General features: G+C 39.1%; 1 protein-coding gene across 4 annotated transcripts in view; it reads left to right on the top strand.

The window, feature by feature from the left end:
* The window catches only part of pknox2 (pbx/knotted 1 homeobox 2), an 81156-nt gene that overhangs the window by 49003 nt on the left and 12468 nt on the right, over positions 1 to 19685 (top strand). For all 4 annotated transcript variants that reach the window (XM_039676022.2, XM_039676021.2, XM_089126446.1 and 1 more), the window contains 3 exons: positions 824 to 932; positions 2352 to 2488; positions 15585 to 15756. In XM_039676022.2, coding sequence (XP_039531956.1) covers positions 846 to 932; positions 2352 to 2488; positions 15585 to 15756 — 396 coding nt within the window. In that variant the 5' untranslated portion in view covers positions 824 to 845. The remainder of the gene's footprint in view (positions 1 to 823; positions 933 to 2351; positions 2489 to 15584; positions 15757 to 19685) is intronic.

Consider the following 19685-nt stretch of genomic DNA (forward strand, 5'->3'; position numbering starts at 1 on the left):
AAGACTCGACGAGTTTAACACTGAATATACTTTTATATGCGTCATGTGTTTGGATGGCACCAAATCTTATTTTGAATGCACTTAGACAGATGTGAAAAACAACATCCAACATTTAAAGATGTTAATGGTAACTTTATAAGAAAGCTATAGGGTTGCAGTTATGCTTGCTGATTTGTTTGTTTATTAAAAAAAAAAAATCTGAATTTTCAGTTTTGTTTTGAAATTCAACTCAAATTTAAAATGATTCAACATTTCAAAATGTGAGCAAACCAAAACGGGGTTCAGAACAGGGGTTCATGTGTGGTAACAAGGGGCCAATTATCTGTAGCCAGGGTTTCCCACAGTGCACCATCCCCGGGGTCCAGCCTTCTCTTGCCCACTGTCAATTACTCTTCTGACAACAGAGCTAATGAGCCACTGATTGGCCTGCTGGGGTTGTCATGTTTATCTTTGTAAAACACTAACTCATCATGTACCTGCACCTCAAGGTGCTTATTTTGTTTTCTTGACAGACGTACTGCAAACTTAGATCGTGTTAGATTGTTGTCTCTCAAACGTGTTACTTTCACTACTATTATTCATATATATGAGATGATATATAAATAGTTTAGTTTAAAAACAACTCTCTTCCAACATCGTATCAGTTATTTTGTTCAGTTTAAGCACAGCAGCACCTAGTGGTGGGTCATGGAATTGTTTTTGTGAATTTTGTTGTCTTTTTATATAATATTTTAGTATATATTATATTTACTTTTGGTAAATATGCCACTAAATATGCAACAACACTCTCAATAATCCTTTATATCACTGTTGTTTCCTTCAGGGTCTCCATGTGAAGCTATCCCATGATGCAACATGTGTCCCCAGCACCAGCATTGACCATGATGGCCACACAGAGCGTCCCACCACCATCGTACCAGGAGAGCCAACAGGTCAGTCAACAAACAAACAAACGGCAAAGAAAGAGGAAGGCTGTGACAAACTTTCTGTTTATTTGGGTAACCTATTTTTAAGAAAGATTTGAATGTATTATTAAATACATAGACCCACCTTAGATGTAGGTTTATAATCCAGGTGCCAAAACAAGACTGGAACATGATAAGAACAAAAAAATCTCGGTGAAACATTTAGCATGTGAAATCTTCATTGTGCTTGTCCTGAGGTAATCAGAGGGACACAGAGCTACATTTTTGTCCCAGAGTCCCCTCTCCCTGTCCAGCTCCGCCTTGAGGATTAGAGGCTGGGGAAAAGAGAGCAGCGCCAGCACGCTGGTGGGGACATGCAAATGAGAGCTAGTTAAGTGTGAAGAAGCTAATTTATTTCCTATTTGAGGCTGGGATTAATACTTCCAGCTTCCTCCCTTAAACCATTTTTGTTCTGGGGAGGGAGACAGGAGGGGGCTTGCTTTCAAAGCTGCATCACAAAAGAGAAAAAAACAGGACAGGGATAGATGGGAAAACGTAGACAACAGGAGAGTTGTACTCTCTCTTCCACTAATGCATCCTAAACAGGGTATTTGTGCATCCTGACATTGTTTCGAATGCGAGGGCAAGACCTCTGCCCACCTCGACTGCCAGAGTTTTATTTGATGACTAGGGGGAACATATTCCTGCAGAAGGTGACCTACGTAAAAATTTAGGGGTCAAGTGCCTCAAATTAGATTCCAGATTTTAATGAGACCATATGCCGCAGTCGGTAACGTTCTTACATTGTCAAGATAGGCAAACCGAGAGATTGCAGACACATTGGAAGTGCCTTCCTGAAATGCTGAGAGGTTTTTTTTCTTACTAGCTTTTACCTCAAGTTTTTCTAGAACTTCACCTGGATGTGTGCCATTTTTCCTCCAATGCGGAAAAGATAACAAACCAGATTACTACATGCACATTTCCGCCCTTACAGCTATAAAAGCATAAAAAAGCGCAAGAGTGAAGCGTTAATAAACTAAATCTGATAAGACGACAGTGCCTGGCTGTGAGCCACCAATAACATGCACATGAGCAAGATGATGTTGAACAGCATCTTTGGCTCATCAGTGTGGAGAGGGTAAACGCAGAATGGGTTGCATACTCTTCAAACGCATGCTATTTAGTTTTATTTGTTTGTCAGGAATTATGAGCGGATTTAATTGCTGTAAATAAGTCCAGGAATTCTGTAAAGAAAAACTGAGTTTGATTAAAAAGAGAATCTGATTGGTGTCCAACATTGTACAGTAAATCTAATCTTAAAGGGATACTTCAGTATTAAAGGGATACTCCATTTTTTTTTTTTTTTTTTTTTTTGGAAATAGGCTAATTTTACAACTCCCCCAGAGTTAATTTTGATTTTCTGTATTGTGCATTTTTTTATTTCAGATGACAGGCACTACGCAGCAAAACTCGAAGGCCCAGCATGTCCACCTCTCTGCAGGCTCAGCGGCTGGGACCGCCCCGGTCAGCGTGACGCTCGACCCTCAAGCCCAACTGGAGTCAGACAAACGAGCCGTTTACAGGTGAGAGTTGTGCAATCGTGCAACTTCTTATTAAGGACATCATTTATGAGAACATCAAGATTTTTACTTTCTCTGAAGAAAATGTAAGTAGTATGATGCAATGATAGGCAACACGATGCAATGATGTTTTGGTTGGCATTCACTGCCATTAGAAAGTTTAAAGTTGCTAAGATTTTTTTTAAATATCTTTGAAAGACATTTCTTACGGTCACCGAGGATGCCTGTTTTTGATAATAGAGTATGCAGTAAAAACAGTAATATTGTGAAATAATTTTTTTTTTTAAATAATCGTTTCTATTTGAATATATATAAAAAACATTATGCAAATCTGATTTTTCAGCAGCCAATACCCTAGTCTTTAGTGTCACATGATCCTTCAGAAATAATTGTGCTAATTTGATTTGTGTTATGAATGGTGAAAACTTTCTTTCTTTCTTTCTTTCTTTCTTTCTTTCTTTCTTTCTTTCTTTCTTTCTGTCTGTCTTTCTTTCTTTCTTTCTTTCTTTCAAAAAAAAAATCATACCGACCCCAGACTTTTCAACAGTATGTGTGTAATATACAACAAACAATGAAATCTTTTGCGTTGCTTTATTTTTCCTGTGAATATTACATAGGTACCTGTACACCATTGTTCCATCAGATATAAATTATGCAGTTTTATAGTTACTTGAAACCCTCATAACATATTGATCTAAATACAAGCATGCAGACTAGACCCTTGATTTGAATAGCAACACGCCTGCATAAGTCATACTTTCCTCGTTTATTCATGAAGTAAATAATACATGGCACACTGACACTTTAAATACTTAAAACCTCATTCCCAATCCTCCCCTTCCCGGTTGATCACAGCGCGGCTGTTTGCGAGCCGCATACATATCGTAGCATCACCGGGTCCTGTGTGAAGGCAGCCGCGAGGGCTCGTTCGCGCGGCTGCGGCGCTGGCTATGATTAGCGGTGTCTCGCGGCGGCGTGGCAGAGGCCCGTGGTTTGACGCTAACCCCTGAGGCAGGTCTGTGAAGGCCTGGGCAGGCCTGGGGCTCAGTCTCTCAGCTCCTCAGAGAGAGAAAACTGCCTTTGATGTGAGCAGCCAGCCGGAGGCGGCCTGCAGGCGGTGTGAAAATAAAGCCTAGACTCAGCCTACATTCACACGACGTACACAAACACACACATAAAGTCTGCTCCTACTTCCCTCTCGTTCCTACTCAGCTTCTCACTCGCCGTATATATCTCACCACCTCCTTCTCTCGCTCTCTCTCATACACACAGATTTCTGGTTTCATCCTACGTGACACATCTTAAGTGCTCTAAATATTCAAAGGCGCAACAGAGAGCCATCACTTAGAGAGCCATCACCAAAGAGAAATTGTATTAGACATGATATCTAGGACTATCAGGTCAGGTGTCTAATTGAATTTGTGTAAAAATACACAGAAACTATACTGTACAAAAAAGAATGAGACAAATATGGAATAAGAAATGTAATGTAGTAAGTTATAGGGATATTATGTTTCATTATACCTAATTTGTAAGTCATTTTACATAGATCTGATAAATATGGATGGAAATATATGTATTGTAATTACTCATAATTGCCCAGTCAATCTCTTAAATTCAGGACATACATTTTTATTGGCCAAGCAACTGTGTACATGCTGAGGCACAACAGAAAAGGATCGCTGGCAACGTCATTTTTGTGGGTTTGATTCCCAGAAAAACATACAGTATACTTATAAAATGTATACATAAATATAAGTAGCTTTGAATTTGTCACCTCTGAGTCATTATTTGGCAAATAAATGTCATTAAATATATATAAATACAGCATTAAAAAGTCTTCCTGACCCCTAACTTTGTTATGCAGAGTATAAAGTAACATGCATCTCACCTCTCAAATTTTAATGGGCATTTAACAGAGAAAAAAAAAAATAATTCATAGCTGTTTGTTTATACTGAATCCTCATGTATTGTTTTGATTCAATTTGGCAGGTTGGTGTTTGTTTCCGCACCTTTCGTTTCTCTAATTGCCAGTATTGTGAATTTGAGTTGTTGAGTCTATGCTCTGGCATGTGTTGCTTAATTATTAACAGTAGAATAAATGTGCGATACAGTAATTATCTTAACGAGTTACTGCACTCTCTTTAAAGCATCAGAGACCTTCTCTTCTTATTAGAAACGAGGCAGGGGGTCTCTTTCCTGTGGGGTACTTGCGACATATCCAAAATTAGCTCTAATAAAATTCAGGAGATGAAACTGTAATATGTATCCAAAGAAGTTCCAGAGGGTGTGAAATTCAGCACTCTTCCACAATGATAAAAGCAAGATTCAAGCAAGTCAGAGGTGGGAGAGTCAGAGAGTTTCATAAGTGAACCGAACAAAGAAACCCAGCAAATGTTTTTATTACCGAAGAATTTAATACATTTATTATACAAATGAAATAATATTGTAGATAAACTTACAATTTTGAAAAAATAATTGGTGAAAATGCAAACTTTTCAATCTTTCATTCCTCATGCACAGAAATTATTATATCGACTCATGCAAAGCCTAATAAATTAGGCTTTTACTTTTTTTTTACCACATTAAAATCACAATTTGCTTTTACTATATTTGATTGATTGATTGATTGATTTGTTTATTTAAGTGTCAATCAGCTTCATGGCCCTATTAGACACTATAGTAATAATTGGCTTTTCCTGTAAGGAAATCATATGTAATCAATATATTCATGATTTGTGTACTTTGTAATCCATATTTAATCCTTCAAAATTAGACATTTCTTTGAAAATCTGTTTTGTGTGTACAGAATGCTTCGCACCTCTCAGCAAAGTAGTATTTATGTCTATGTATAGTGTTCATCGGTGTGCTTATATTAGGTTATTGAAACATCTGAATGGGGTTTATGTGTTTCTTTCCCCTCTTGCCATGACTCAGACTGGAACGTGCTGAGTGGATTTGCATTGATACTGGATTTCAGTCTTGTGGTGCACAGTCATGCTGTCTTCATTGAGCTCCAGTGGATCAGGGGTGTCAAAGACTGAAGGAAGAGACTGAACGAGGGAATAGAAAACCGAAAAGGAAAAGGAAATTAGAGTTGGGGAACAGCTTTAGAAGACCCAGCAGTAGCAGTAGCGCATATCAGTCCCAACAGGAGTGCTTTTAATTTGACAGCCAGAGAGGAAATGGTGAGCCAGTTCTCCCCAGCCGCTGTAATGCACCATAAATTCTGTTTACATTCGCTGTTGGGGAGCTCTCGCAGTCATTTGGTGCCCAACGTCTTAATGACTCTCCCTCTCTTTCTTTCTCCTACTAATGGTGCTTCGATTTCTATAGCATCCAGAGAAGTCATCTTATCCAAGCCATAGATTCATCCAGAGAGAGAGTCAATCTTAAATCATGTGCGTCAGGCTGAAGCTGGATTTTTAAATCTTAACCGATTGTGAAATCTGGTTGCATCATGACAAAATTAGACATTTCTTTGAAAATCTAAAAACCCTAAATCTGACCCTTCAGTCATTTTCTTATTTCAAATCTCAAACCTGCACTCATTACAAGATTCAAAATCCATGGCTCATCACACACTACAAGATTTTCTTACGATTATCATGGCAGATTTAGCACCTCACTTAATCTCAAGCGGATGTAAACAAAATGGATACTCTGTCACGGCAATTTAGACATTATATGAGGGGAAATTATAAAGGCGGTCGTGTTCGACCTGCCGTTCCTCCATCTCCGTTGTCCACCAGAACTGCTTGTTGTTTCGCGGTCGCCATTTTAAAAGTTCTGTCACTTCTTTCTCCTAGACTTCTCTCGTTGGCTATTGTTGAAGTACTGACGTAATCACAGTCGTAATCATACCGATTTAAAATCCTAAATATCAAACATGTTTGATATTGTCAACCCCAATGTATCCGCGAGCGGATCCGGAGGTTAAAAATTTGACCTGTAAGTGCCTCTCATCCGTCAAACATTGGAACGACCGATGCCCTGGACACAGTTTTTTCACTGTATGTCGGGAGAGGTAAATCAGCCTGAAACTCCTTTAGTCTGGGCCCGGCTTAAAGAATGCATTTTTTAGATTGTTACTGGCCTATTATGGTAAATAGTACTCAAAGTATCTCAGGAAATCTCTGAGGGCACATTTATATCCGAGTAAGATTTTGTTCCTCAATTTAAAACCGTAGACGTCAAGTTTTATTCCATTTCATCCTGTCTTGTGTCTCCAGGGTGCACAGTGTTCTGAACTTCACAGACTGACTGTCTGAAGATTCAACCCAATCTGACTGTCTGAAGATTGAACGTGTGTGTTCGTGTTAGCAAGAGCTAGTAAAGTCTGTGAATGAATCTGTTAGCTGTGCTTGCTTAGGAAATGTTATTGCTCAGAGTTAGAAGACTGCTCAAATCTCTATATCTTTTGAACATTATTTCATAGAGATAGTCAACAGTCTAAAAACCCAATTTGACCATACTAGCAGCTACAGACAGTAGTAATGCCCTAACAACCACTCGGATCACCATAGCAAAACAACTCAAAACACCCTAGCAACTACAGTACATTGCAACACCCTTCACAACTTCCAGGCTAGCCTAGCAATGGATACAGTATCAGTGCCTTGGAAACCATGTGAAGCACCCTAGTAACCACAAAACAATACTTTACTTCATACTTGACAACTGTATAGCAACACCCTGGCAACCACATACAAACCCCCACTAAAAACCACCCTAATACATTAGCAATGCAATGACAACCTACTGTTCATCACTACAGCAATATAGAAACCACTCACAACAGCCTAGCAACTACATAGCAACACCTTACAAATCACCCAGACCAGTCTAGCAACCACACACTAGCAGTGCCCTAGCAACCATTCAAAACACCCTAGCAACTGCATAACAACACTCTAAAATGACCCAGAACTGTTTAGTAACTTTATAGCAACATGCTGGCCTTTCAAACTACCCAGAACACCCTGACAACTGTATAGCAAAACCCTACAAATCACTCTGACCAGCCATAGAAACGCCCTAGAAAATACCCAGAAATACCACGGCAACTAAATAGCAAAACCCTATCAGCCTGAACAGACAGCAACTGTATAGCAAAACCCTACCAATCACCCTGACCAGTCATAGCAACGCCATAAAAACTACCCAGAAACACCACAGCAACTATATAGCAAAAGCCTACAAATCAGCCTGACCAGCCATAGCAACGCCCTAGAAACTACCCAGAGCACCCCAGCAACTGTATAGCAAAACCCTTAAAATCAGCCTGACCAGCCATAGCAACGCCCTAGAAACTACCCAGAAACATCACAGCAACTATATAGCAAAAGCCTACAAATCAGCCTGACCAGCCATAGCAACGCCCTAGAAACTACCCAGAGCACCCCAGGAAATGTATAGCAAAACCCTACAAATCCCCCTGGCCAACTATAGCAATGCCCTAGAAACTACCCAGAACACCCTAGCAACTGTACAGCAAAATCAGTTTCACTTTATTTTACAGTATACATGTATTTATAGTGTACTTACCTTAGAAAAACACATACAGTAGCACTGTCTTGGTAAACCATCACTAAACAAACCATAGCCCCTTAGTAACCATGTAGCAACATTCTGGCAACCGAACATCAAATGTATCCACAAGTTTCCTACGCCCCATGAGGCCTTGCGTCAAAAGTGGGCGCGACTTCCGGTTTGAAGTAAACAAAGCGCTCCTTGACATGCTTGACACTCGTTCATTCAACAGTTGACGGTCATTCAAGTTATAGCGATCCAAACTAGCTAACGATGTGGGAACACAACCTCAACGAAATTAAAAAGGGTGAAATAACAGTGCCTTTACCCTCCGCAGTAGTTGATTGGGAGTATTATAATAACATTATTAATAATCAATACTCATCAAGGCATGTTGACAGACAGTTGTGCGAGCTGACAAACAATTAAAATAAAAAATACACACTTAGTCATTGTGCTTTGGAGTTTATTCAGAATTATAAATGAATGTGCTACTTGAATACATTAACTGGCACATTTGGTATTCTGTCAACACAGGCTTTGATCCTGAGTTTAGGTGTAACATCAATAGTGAACAGCCAAACACATGCTGATAGAGTTTATAGAATATTAAGAATTTAAACAAATGTACACAGGATGATTCGTTGTCTTTTGGGAGGTTGATGGAAACTTCAGTCGTTGGTAGGATCACTGTGATTTCGTTTTCAGCTTATGTTCAAAACAATCACGTTTAAGCCACTGAATTAGTTTAGTCCGGTTATACATACAACCGCGAACAGCGCATGTTGTCCCTGAGCTCCGTAACGACATCTCTCATAAAGATTGGCGTCTTTAAATAGTAAAATAATTCTCAGAAAAACAGCTAGCCTCTTCGCTAACTAACACACAAAATACCATTGGAATGCTACTTCCGCCGCCTCACCGGAAGTTTCACCCACTTTATTTTTTACATGAGCGCCCCTCGAAAACTTGTGGATAGCAACTCCCTAAAAATCTGAACACCTTAGCAACTGCTATTTATAGCAACATCCTGGCAACCAAAATGTACAGCCTAGCATTGTGACTTTTACATTAGTACGCACTGCTGATGTATTCTTCATAGCATGTTAAAAACCTTTGATTGCTTTTATGTGGCATCTCTGTATTTATTAACCTCTATAGTCACACCTATGGTCCAATGAAAAGACCCGGCTGTGTATGACAACAGGCCACAGCCACCCTTTACCCTGCAGGTGAAAGAGAGAGAGAGGGGAAAACCGTTGAAAAAGAGCAGCGCCACTCATTGAAATGCAGCAGTAGGGGTCCCATATAAACCCTGATGGCAAGTGGTATGTTTGTGTGTGCGCACCCCCAATACAGGTTGAGCTCCAGACATGCAGCCTGGAGGAGGGAGTGTGTGTTCGTGTGAACGTGTGTGTGTGTGTGTGAGGAGCGGTCTCAGCGTGGGAGCACCCCAGACTGGGTTTAATAAAGCCAGCAGCCACTGGCTCGCCCTGATTAGGATGGCAAACATGCCGGGTGAGCACACAGAGCGCACACCCCCATCTCCCCAGCAGCCCGTGGGTGGCCCACCACGATACCAAAAACAATGCAGCTAGAGCTAGAAAATGTGTCCAGCTTTAGTTTTGGACTCGGAATTGCTTGGATGTGCTTTTATTCATTTCTTGGAAAATATTGATTTATTTGCTATTAACTTATCTTTGAGGGATTTAATCTTTGAAACCTCTATGTTAAAAAATGTAGCTTGGTATCAAAAAACAGGTAAGACCAAATAACTTAAATGTATCATTAGCTAAGACGATGAAATCCATTCGTTAAATGGAAATAATAACGCCATATCCGACTTATATTGTCAGTTTGCAGGGTCAGTTCTGGCAAATGTCACTTTTATAGGATAAAGGTGCAGTGTGTGATTTTTAGTGACATCTAGCGTTTCGGTTGCGAGTTGCACTAAGGGCTCGGCCCACTGCTCACCCCTCCCTTTCGAAGAAGCTACGGTGGCTAAAACGGGACAAACATATCGTCGTCTGAGACAGGAGAGCATAGCCAGAGTAAGCCAAGAGTGTGTAGCATTGTCACTGTTTCTGTTCCACAGTCCATTATAAACCACATCATGAATAAAGTTTACAAAGCCATAGTCAGGTAAGGATCAAGGGTCTTAATATATAATATAATAATAGTAATCAGTTAATTGTCTCACAAATGTAACCAGCACATTTCTCCCCACATAGCAAACCCATAATACAGAGAAGGAGACAAACCACATGAGACTATGCAACTGTATATTTTTTTTAACAGGGTAGTAAAAGTTTAGCTGGCTAATATGAGCTGTTACTGTGGCTAAGCCTTGTTTAAACTCGACGCGTCCCCATGAGCCCAAAGGTTTGCGCGGCAAAAATTAAATGATTGTAACGGCGCATTATGTAGGTATAAATGTCCCATTCTAAGGTAATAAAAACATTACGGTTTATTAAGTAAGTTCTTTATACACAACTGAAAACAGTTATGGGTGTCATATTGCATTTCTGTTAATAGATACTCAAAATTGTTACACATTGCACCTTTAATCGTTCCCCAGCTGCCTTTGTCCTGAGACCTCTGCACTGCAGATAACGTCTCGCTGTTCTGGCACGTTACCAGCTCTAGGTGCCTCATGATGTTTGAGGGGGTACAGACGCAGTGCTATATAAGATGGCTGTATCAACATACGGCAGCAGGATTACCATTGTAAATCTGTATATATTACATAAATGTAGTGTTTGTTTTTTAAAATCTGGAATTTGTGAGACTTCATTAACGATTCATTTGATTTATAGCACCTGGTCACCTGGTCGAGAGTCAGCAGAAGAGTTCAGCAACTCAATTGACTGATTCATTTCATTATAATAACCTGCTCATACGAATCATTGTGAACTTAATTACTTTAGTTTTTATGCTTAGCCACCCAACAGCAAAAAAAAAGACACGTCATGATTTTTATTATCTAACCAGAGGGCTAAAGTGGCTAAAGTTTGGTTTTTCTTTTTTCATTAAAACCACCTTTTCAAAAGAGTCATTTGTTTGTGAATCAGACTTTTTCCCATTTATAATTTAAAACCAACATTAATTACCCAGTACTCTGTATATTTTGTAATCCAGTTTCCACTCACAAATTCAGCAATTCAATTAGTCAACTTTCGAGTTTGTGAGTCTTTTTTACTAATTAATTTCATTTAAAAAAAACTGCTCACGAATCCTTTTTTGGGAATTGAATTACACTAGTTAGTTTTTATGCCTAGCCATCGAAAGCAGAATTTGCAAAAGAAAGACTTGTCATGATTTGGAGTGGCCTTAAACAGAAAAGTTTTCTTTTGTTTTTATTTGTTTGCTTTTTCAAACCTTAAACTGATAGTCCGTCCAAAAAATCGAAAATGTCATTATTTGCTCACCCTCATGTCATTCCAAACTGGTTTGACTTTCCTTTTTTGTACAATAGACGTTTTGAAGAACAGTTTCTGTTCCCATTGACTACCATTTTATTTTTTGTCCATACAATGGAAGTCAGTAGGAACCAAAACTGTATCTCATTTCAAGAACCTCCTCATAGGAATAATTTGTTTGTTATTTGAATTTCATTAGTACAATAATTTGTTTCTATTCTTAGCCAGAAGAGCAAAGAATGCAAAAGAAAGACATCTTGACCTGGATTATCTGATGAGTGAATTCAAAGAGGCTTTGGCTACTTTTTTAATGACCGCACTAAATCAGTTTGCACATCACAGAATGTAAAAGTCCTTCTAATGGCCCCTCTGTCTCCAACTATGAGCCTACACTTTTACCTTTTGAAGGATGCGGCCTGGACAGTCTTTCCCGCAAGAGTTGAGAGATGATAACTAAAGGTTAAAGACAAATAGCATTAAGTGTTTCATTTTAACCGGCACATTTTGAAAGATTAACCGATTAGCTCTGCACTTTGCGGCCCACTGCCTCATCCAGGCCGCGTAGATGAAGAGATTTAAAAGTCTGGAGTTGCTCAGAGGGATCAGATTACATTTAAAAGTTTTTCTACCCTCATTTAGCCTTCGAAACAACTGAGGCAATTAGTTTATAGAGTAACTGCTCTAAGTGTTCTGTCCATCTTTAGTAACTGCGATTGGCATGTCAGCTGAGATAATGCAATGTTCTGTTCAGAATAAGAGCTGCTGCTCGTCCGTCACCGCGTTTGTATTCAAGACTTGACCGAAGTTTCCAAAAATCTCACAGTTTCTGCTGCAGATAAATGTTAGGAAATGTAACCTCCTAATGAAGGTAATGCAGTCTTATTAGACTCACTCCAGGGAATGTGAGTGTTCAGATGAACCTCTACCTTGTGCCTTAACTCTCCAATTCGATTTTATGCTCTAATTTCGGGGTAGTTTGTTCCTCAGCCTACTTGCCAAATCCTCAGAGAGCTAAATTGATAGCATCCTTTGGCTTTGGGGCTTTCGGGCTGTGTCCGGGTTATGATCCAGGCCTGCGAAGAGAGAGAGAAGAAGAGAGATAACCCAGCCATGCCCTCCAGGATTTACTGTGACTGGGGAGGGGAGAGAGGAAGAGGGACTGGCACGGCGGAGGGGAGCGGGACGAGCCCGGAGGGAGCGCAGATCGCCTCGCTGCTCAGCATTGCGAGTCTGTTTAGTATTCCTGTCACGTCAGCTGGAGGGAGCGGCATTAAATTGGGATCAGGCAGATTAGAGTCTAATATAGCCAGCTATTAAAGGCTGCAAATGAGAGTGGTGGGTTACAGCCGGAGCCTGGGCCCCTCACCCAGTCTCACAGCTTCTCTCAGTCTCTCAAACAGGCTCCGCGAGGGGGGGAAATATACACACAGGAACATGGATAGGATAGGATATGATAGGATTCGATAGGATAGGGTAGGATGAGATAAGATAGGATAGAATTGGTTAGTATAGGATGCTATTTTGACATAGTGTTTCTTGCATTCAACAACGAACCGAGCACAAGCTTCGATGCCCGATTTGTGAACAAATTAGGATTGGATAGGATAGGATAGGAGATAGGATAGGATAGGGAATAGGCTGGGATAGGAGATAGAATAGAATAGGATATGATATGGGATAGGACAGGAGATAGAATAAGAAATGGGATAGAATAGAATAGAATAGAATATGGGATAGGATAGAATATGGGATAGGATAGGATAAGATAGGAGATAGGATGGATAGGAAATGGTATAGGATATGACAGAATAGAATAGAATAGAATAGAATATGGGATAGAATAGGAGATAGGATAGGATATAGGATAGGATAGGATGCTATTTTGACAGTGTTTCTTGCATGCAACAACGAACAGAGCACAAGCTATGTCTGATTTGTGAACAAATTACTCTTTTGAATATATATGCGGAAACTGATTATTTTAACCCTCATTCTGAGCCTCTGTCCAATTTTAAGGGGAGACTCCTTTTAGTGCTGTCCGTAAACAGCCACTGTCGTGATTATTGTATTTATGCTCAAATAAATGCAGCCTTGGTGGGTATAAAAAGTATTTCCCCCAAAAAAATATGTATTGAAAGATACATTAAAAAATACCATGCATATATAAATACTGTTCCAAAACTATATGACATAATATATATTACGATAATATACACTCACTTAAAGGATTACACCAGACTAATAGTGTGTTTGTCTCGCTTTCGCCTTCAGAACTGCCTTAATTTTACGTGGCATTGATTCAACAAGGTGCTAAAAGCATTCTTTCGAAATGTTGGCCCATACTGATAGGATAGCATCTTGCAGTTGATGGAGATTTGTGGGATGCACATCCAGGGCACGAAGCTCCCGTTCCACCACATCCCAAAGATGCTCTATTGGGTTGAGATCTGGTGACTGTGGGGGCCATTTTAGTGCAGTGAACTCATTGTCATGTTCAGGAAACCAATTTGAAATGATTCAAGTTTTGTGACATGGTTCATTATCATGCTAGAAGTACTGTAGCCATCAGAGGATGGGTACATGGTGGCTATAAAGGGATTATCATGGTCAGAAACAATGCTCAGGTAGGCCGTGGCATTTAAACAATGCCCAATTGGCACTGAGGGGCCTAAAGTGTGCAAAGAAAACATCCCCCACACCATTACACCACCACCACCAGCCTGCACAGTGGTAACAAGGCATGATGGATCCATGTTCTCATTCTGTTTACGCCAAATTCTGACTCTACCATCTGAACGTCTCAACAGAAATTGAGACTCATCAGACCAGGCAACATTTTTCCTGTCCAATTTTGGTGAGCTCTTGTAAATTGTAGCCTCTTTTTCCTATTTGTAGTGGAGATGAGTGGTACCCAGTGGGGTCTTCTGCTGTTGTAGCCCATCCGCCTGAAGGTTGTGTGTGTTGTGGCTTCACAAATGCTTTGCTGCACACCAGTTGTAACGAGTGGTTATTTCAGTCAAAGTTGCACTTCTATCAGCTTGAATCAGTCGGCCCATTCTCCTCTGACCTCGAGCATCAACAAGGCATTTTCACCCACAGGACTGCCGCATACTGGATGTTTTTCCCTCTTCACTGCATTCTTTGTAAACCCTAGAAATGGTTGTGCGTGAAAATCCCAGTAACTGAGCAGATTTTGAAATACTCAGACCGGCCCGTCTGGCACCAACAACCATGCCACGCTCAAAATTGCTTAAATCACCTTTCTTTCCCATTGTGACATTCAGTTTGGAGTTCAGGAGATAATGCATCAACCCCTAAATGCATTGAAGCAACTGCCATGTGATTGGTTGCTTAGAATCTAGATAATTGAATTAATGAGAAATTGAACAGGTGTTCCTAAAATCCTTTGGGTGAGTGTATATCATAATTTATATGACACAAATGCACTCAGGATCACTGCAACGACAGCATCAAATGGGACTATAACCACTTTTAAACCTCTGAACAATTCTGTAATTTGCCAACTAAAACATCTCCTAAATGTTTCATTTTGGGATCCTACAGCTCCCTAGTATTTTTCTATGCTGTCCTTATTGACTCACAGCCTGACCCTTAATCATTTGTTGTGGTGATGTTGTTTTCTTTTTAATTGAATCTGCATGTCAGGCTAGGCTTAGCTTTCAAGAGGCTGAGCTGAGTGAATTTGAGCTTTCATTAGGTCTTCTCTTCAGCAGAAGCCTCTCTCTGGACAGGCTTAAACCAGTGCAAACATATTCGTCCTCTGATGATACAGGAAATGTTAATGCTGTTAACATGACAAATGTCAACTTGCTAGAAGAAACCTTTAGACAGAGCTTATGCCTACAATCAAATGAAGATGACAAAGATTATATATTCTGCTGTGTAATGTCATCTGTCCTGACTGACATTAAACTGGTTATTTTCTTCTTAACTGGTTATTTTATTAAACACTGGTGTATGGCTTACTGCATAATCCACAGTATATACTCTCTTACTCCTTCAGAATATGTGAAAAAGATTGCAAAGGATTATGGTCAATAAGAATTATTATTCTCATAATGCTGCATTAATTTACTATCAAAAATACAGTGATATAATTAAGTATGAACTCTTTCTGTGTCCGGCAGACATCCTCTTTTCCCTCTTCTGGCGTTGCTGTTTGAGAAGTGTGAGCAAGCAACACAGGGCTCAGAATGCATCACCTCCGCCAGCTTTGACGTCGACATCGAGAACTTCGTCCACCAGCAAGAGCAGGACCACAAGCCTTTCTTCAGTGAGGACCCTGAACTAGACAACCTGGTAAACACTGTTGCTTTATTGTGTCAAGTTCAGCTGTTTACCAGCTCTTAAAAAACGGTTTTACTTCCTGTACCTAAATGTCATATTTTGTACTGCCCTCTGCTGGCATATTTGCTCTGTATACTTTAAATTCTGAGGTAGTTTGTTGTTTAAAATATCAGTAAAACGACTAGGATAAATCAATGTTTTATTGAAAATAAAAAGTGTTAGTCACAATGACACTCGCCACCCCAGTCCGTGGCTCGTTTCTTCCCCTCTATTGTTCTCGTTTCCTCTAACTCTCTCCCTGATATTCATCATCTCATCTCTTCTGTGCCCTGCAAGACAGTTAACAGTAATTAGAAATTAAGGGAAGGAGGAAGAAAAAGGTCACTGTACATCATTACCGTGGCACTCGGCCGACTAGCGCTGCTCAGTCAATTAACTCTGCATCTGTGTGCTTTACGACACACTGGTCACACACGCGAGTCTTCCGTTCACTAACTCCTCACCGCGACAGTTATAGCGCCCGCTCTGCGCTTCGTTCTCGCCTCAGAGAGATGGCACTGAGCCCTGATTAAACGAGCTGCAGTAATTGGCAGATTTATCTCCTCCTTGGCAAAGCATTTTTTAGCCCATTTGGTCGTCCTTGAGTTCTGACTTTGGGCGGTGACTATTTGAATGGGTAGTTGGAACTGAAAGTTCAGTCCCGTCCAACTGTATCAGCAGAACTCGAAAGTGTTTGTAGGATTAAGCAACACAACCAGGCAAACAGCGGCAGGGAAATTCTGGCTCCGAATTTATGTTTGGTTTTTAACAGTTATTGAAATAATTCACTAAATAAAGGAAATTCCTTCATTTACTTATTTTTTTCTTCCCAGAATGTACTGGCTGCCCTTTTTCATACAATAAATGGTAAAAAATCACCATAAAGTATAAAAAAGTTACCCATATTATAGTGCACAATACTGTGTATTCAAATTCTTTCAAGAATTTTTTAACTTTAATCTCGAAATGTTTCAACTTTAATCTCTAATTTTTTCTAATTTAATCTCGATATGTTTCGACTGTAATCTCGAAACGTTTCGACTGTAATCTCGAAACATGTTGACTTTAATCTTGAAACGTTTCGACTTTAATCTCGAAATGTTTCGACTTTAATCTCAAAACGTTTTGACTGTAATCTCGAAACGTTTTGACTGTAATCTCGAAACGTTTTTACTGTAATCTCGAAACGTTTTGACTTTAATCTCAAAGTTTTTCGACTTTAATCTCGAAACGTTTCGAATTTAATCTCGAAATATTTTGACTTTAATCTCGAAACCTTTTGACTTTAATCTCGAAACATTTTGACTTTAATCTCGAAACATTTTGACTTTAATCTCGAAACGTTTTCGACTTTAATCTCGAAACGTTTCGACTTTAATCTCGAAACGTTTTGTTAGGGGTTAACAGTTAAAGGACCCAGAACCAGATATGAAGAATGAAGACCCGGAGTCGGAATTATAAAAATTAAAGAAAGTTTTACTGAACATAGTTTGCCATTTCATCAGCAGAAGTCAGCTTCAAGACTCCCTCAGGAGTTCGTAGGCCGCCCGCTTACAGTTACAAAGATCACAGCAGTTATACCATTTTCAAGGTCTAAGCTACGTCATTGCTTACACGTTGAATGATTCTCATTGGCTACGATATAGATAAACACAGTAATTTTCCACACATATACAGATAGACGAAACATATCTCCATCGACGAGGCACGTCATGACCTTCCAGGTCACAGATTTGGGTTGCTGGCGCCAGTGTGTCCAGAACAACAACTCATTCAATCTCCAATAATGGCAGTGGTTCCTTAACCTGCAACTAAGAAGACTAACACTAAACTTTAGTCTAACTGGAGTAAGACTTTAACAAAGAAATAGTGCCTTAAACTGTTGGCTTCAATGACCCCTTTATGTTTTAACACTCAAACATAAACCAAATCCCTATTTCCCTATTATTTTCACTGTTACTGCATTCACATAGGACACTAGCAAATAGGAGCTCCCATCAAGGCTGAAGAGAGTCTGAGCGGCTTATTATCAGTTAAGTGTACCAAAACATAATGGTAAAACATTCGCTCGTTTGGGAGAAAAACAGATAACATTTGCTTCTCAGAAAGCAAATATAATAGAAAGAATACAGTTTAATATAACAATTAAAGTTCAATAAAGCAATGCTCAATATAGCTTGACCATCTGTACAGAGAAGTATCATATGTGTTGGACATATGTGTTCACGACGCCTTTATGATCCATAAACCTTTCTCCTGAGACCAGAGAAAGAGACAAATGGCCTTGTGCACCTAAAAGAAGCTGGTGACTTGTGCATGTATTTAAGAATATTATTTCACAAGCAAAAGCACAAAGAATACATTTATGTCAATAAATGTTTAAGTAACAATGAATATACTTCATTATTGATTTTATAAAAGAAATACATAATCATTTAAAATGATATTATGATATATATACTGAAGAGGCAAGGGATTTTGACCACCCCTTCAGTCCCCCGTTTTAGACCAATGTGGGGTCCAATACCGCCACGTCTGGTCTAACCAGTGAGGTCACTACGGAAAGGGGGAGTGGTGACGCATGCTCCCCTGATGGGTCACACTTGTCTCTTCACCTCGTCACGGACATGCTGGATACTAAAAATTCCAGTCCCCATTAAGAGGCTCTCCCACCTTCCACTCACAACAGGACATCAATGTCATCCTTCCTTAATTTATCAGTCAGGTTAACATTTTTATAAAACACATAACTGATTACGAAACAAGTACATATTTATTCTCTGGAAGCCGGGCTAAATAAACAAGCACTGTTGCGGTATTCCTAGCATGGGCTAGACCCGCAGTCACTAGTCAGATCCTAAATAAGGACATTCTATAATCATGAATACCAGAATATAAGCACTATTTTTTATTCATTTATTTAAAACCATAATTTTCAAATCCTTTTATCATAAACAACGTTGGATAGTTAATCCATTATTTTCACTACCCCCTTTATAGACCCTTTAGGTTCAAAACACAATGGTTGTCTAACAAAAATTATAACAACAAAAAAATAAAATATTAATAAGATTACTGATACTGATCGATTCAAGCACTTTTAAGTCTTTACTGAAATTATCAATCAGTTTACGGTCACAAAGCATGTATCAGTTTAATTGTATAACATCTTACACCTGTTTTATTATTATTGTTTCAAAAATAGTAATAAAATAAAACAAATCCACATCATCAGTTTAATTATTATTTTACCACTAAAATACAGAATTTTCCCCATTCTGCTTAATAAAGCTTTTGTCCATTCCTTATCTTTATATCACGTTAAACCCTGTTAATCATACAATGCCTTATTTTTATTCTGAAATATTTCATACCATTTAAACGTAATTTAACCTATATTTCTTCTATCTTTAAATATTTACCTACACTACTCATCTGATCAATATAATTGTTTGCTTACAATCCACACAAACATATCTCACAAAACAACCTTTTTGTTTTTCACTTCCCTCTTCCCTCTTCCAACAAGTCTCTCACCGCTGTCAGCCTAGTGACACTTATTTTATTAATTCTTCAATACCCTTGGTTTCTTATCATTAATTTCAACTTTATTTTTCCTTATAACTACTTTTTACAGTATTTGTCTTTCAAATGGTTAGTCTAAAGAATGTTAGAAAAATAGAAGTCCAAAAATATTATCAGTATCTCAATAATATCCCAGTCCCACTTATCTTTACACTTTTACAGAAACGAAAATATTATCTTACTCACATCGCAACCTCTAAGACAGCCATAAAGCTGCTTTCTCATTTAACCTTCATTAACTAAATTGTAGTTTTCTTAGACATCTAATGTCAAACATCCATTCAATGGTTTGAGAAATAAAAACTTCTGAAGAAGTT

The sequence above is a fragment of the Pimephales promelas genome, chromosome 23 (genome assembly GCF_988280905.1).
Source record: "Pimephales promelas chromosome 23, fPimPro1.hap1.1, whole genome shotgun sequence".
Lineage (NCBI taxonomy): Eukaryota > Metazoa > Chordata > Actinopteri > Cypriniformes > Leuciscidae > Pimephales > Pimephales promelas.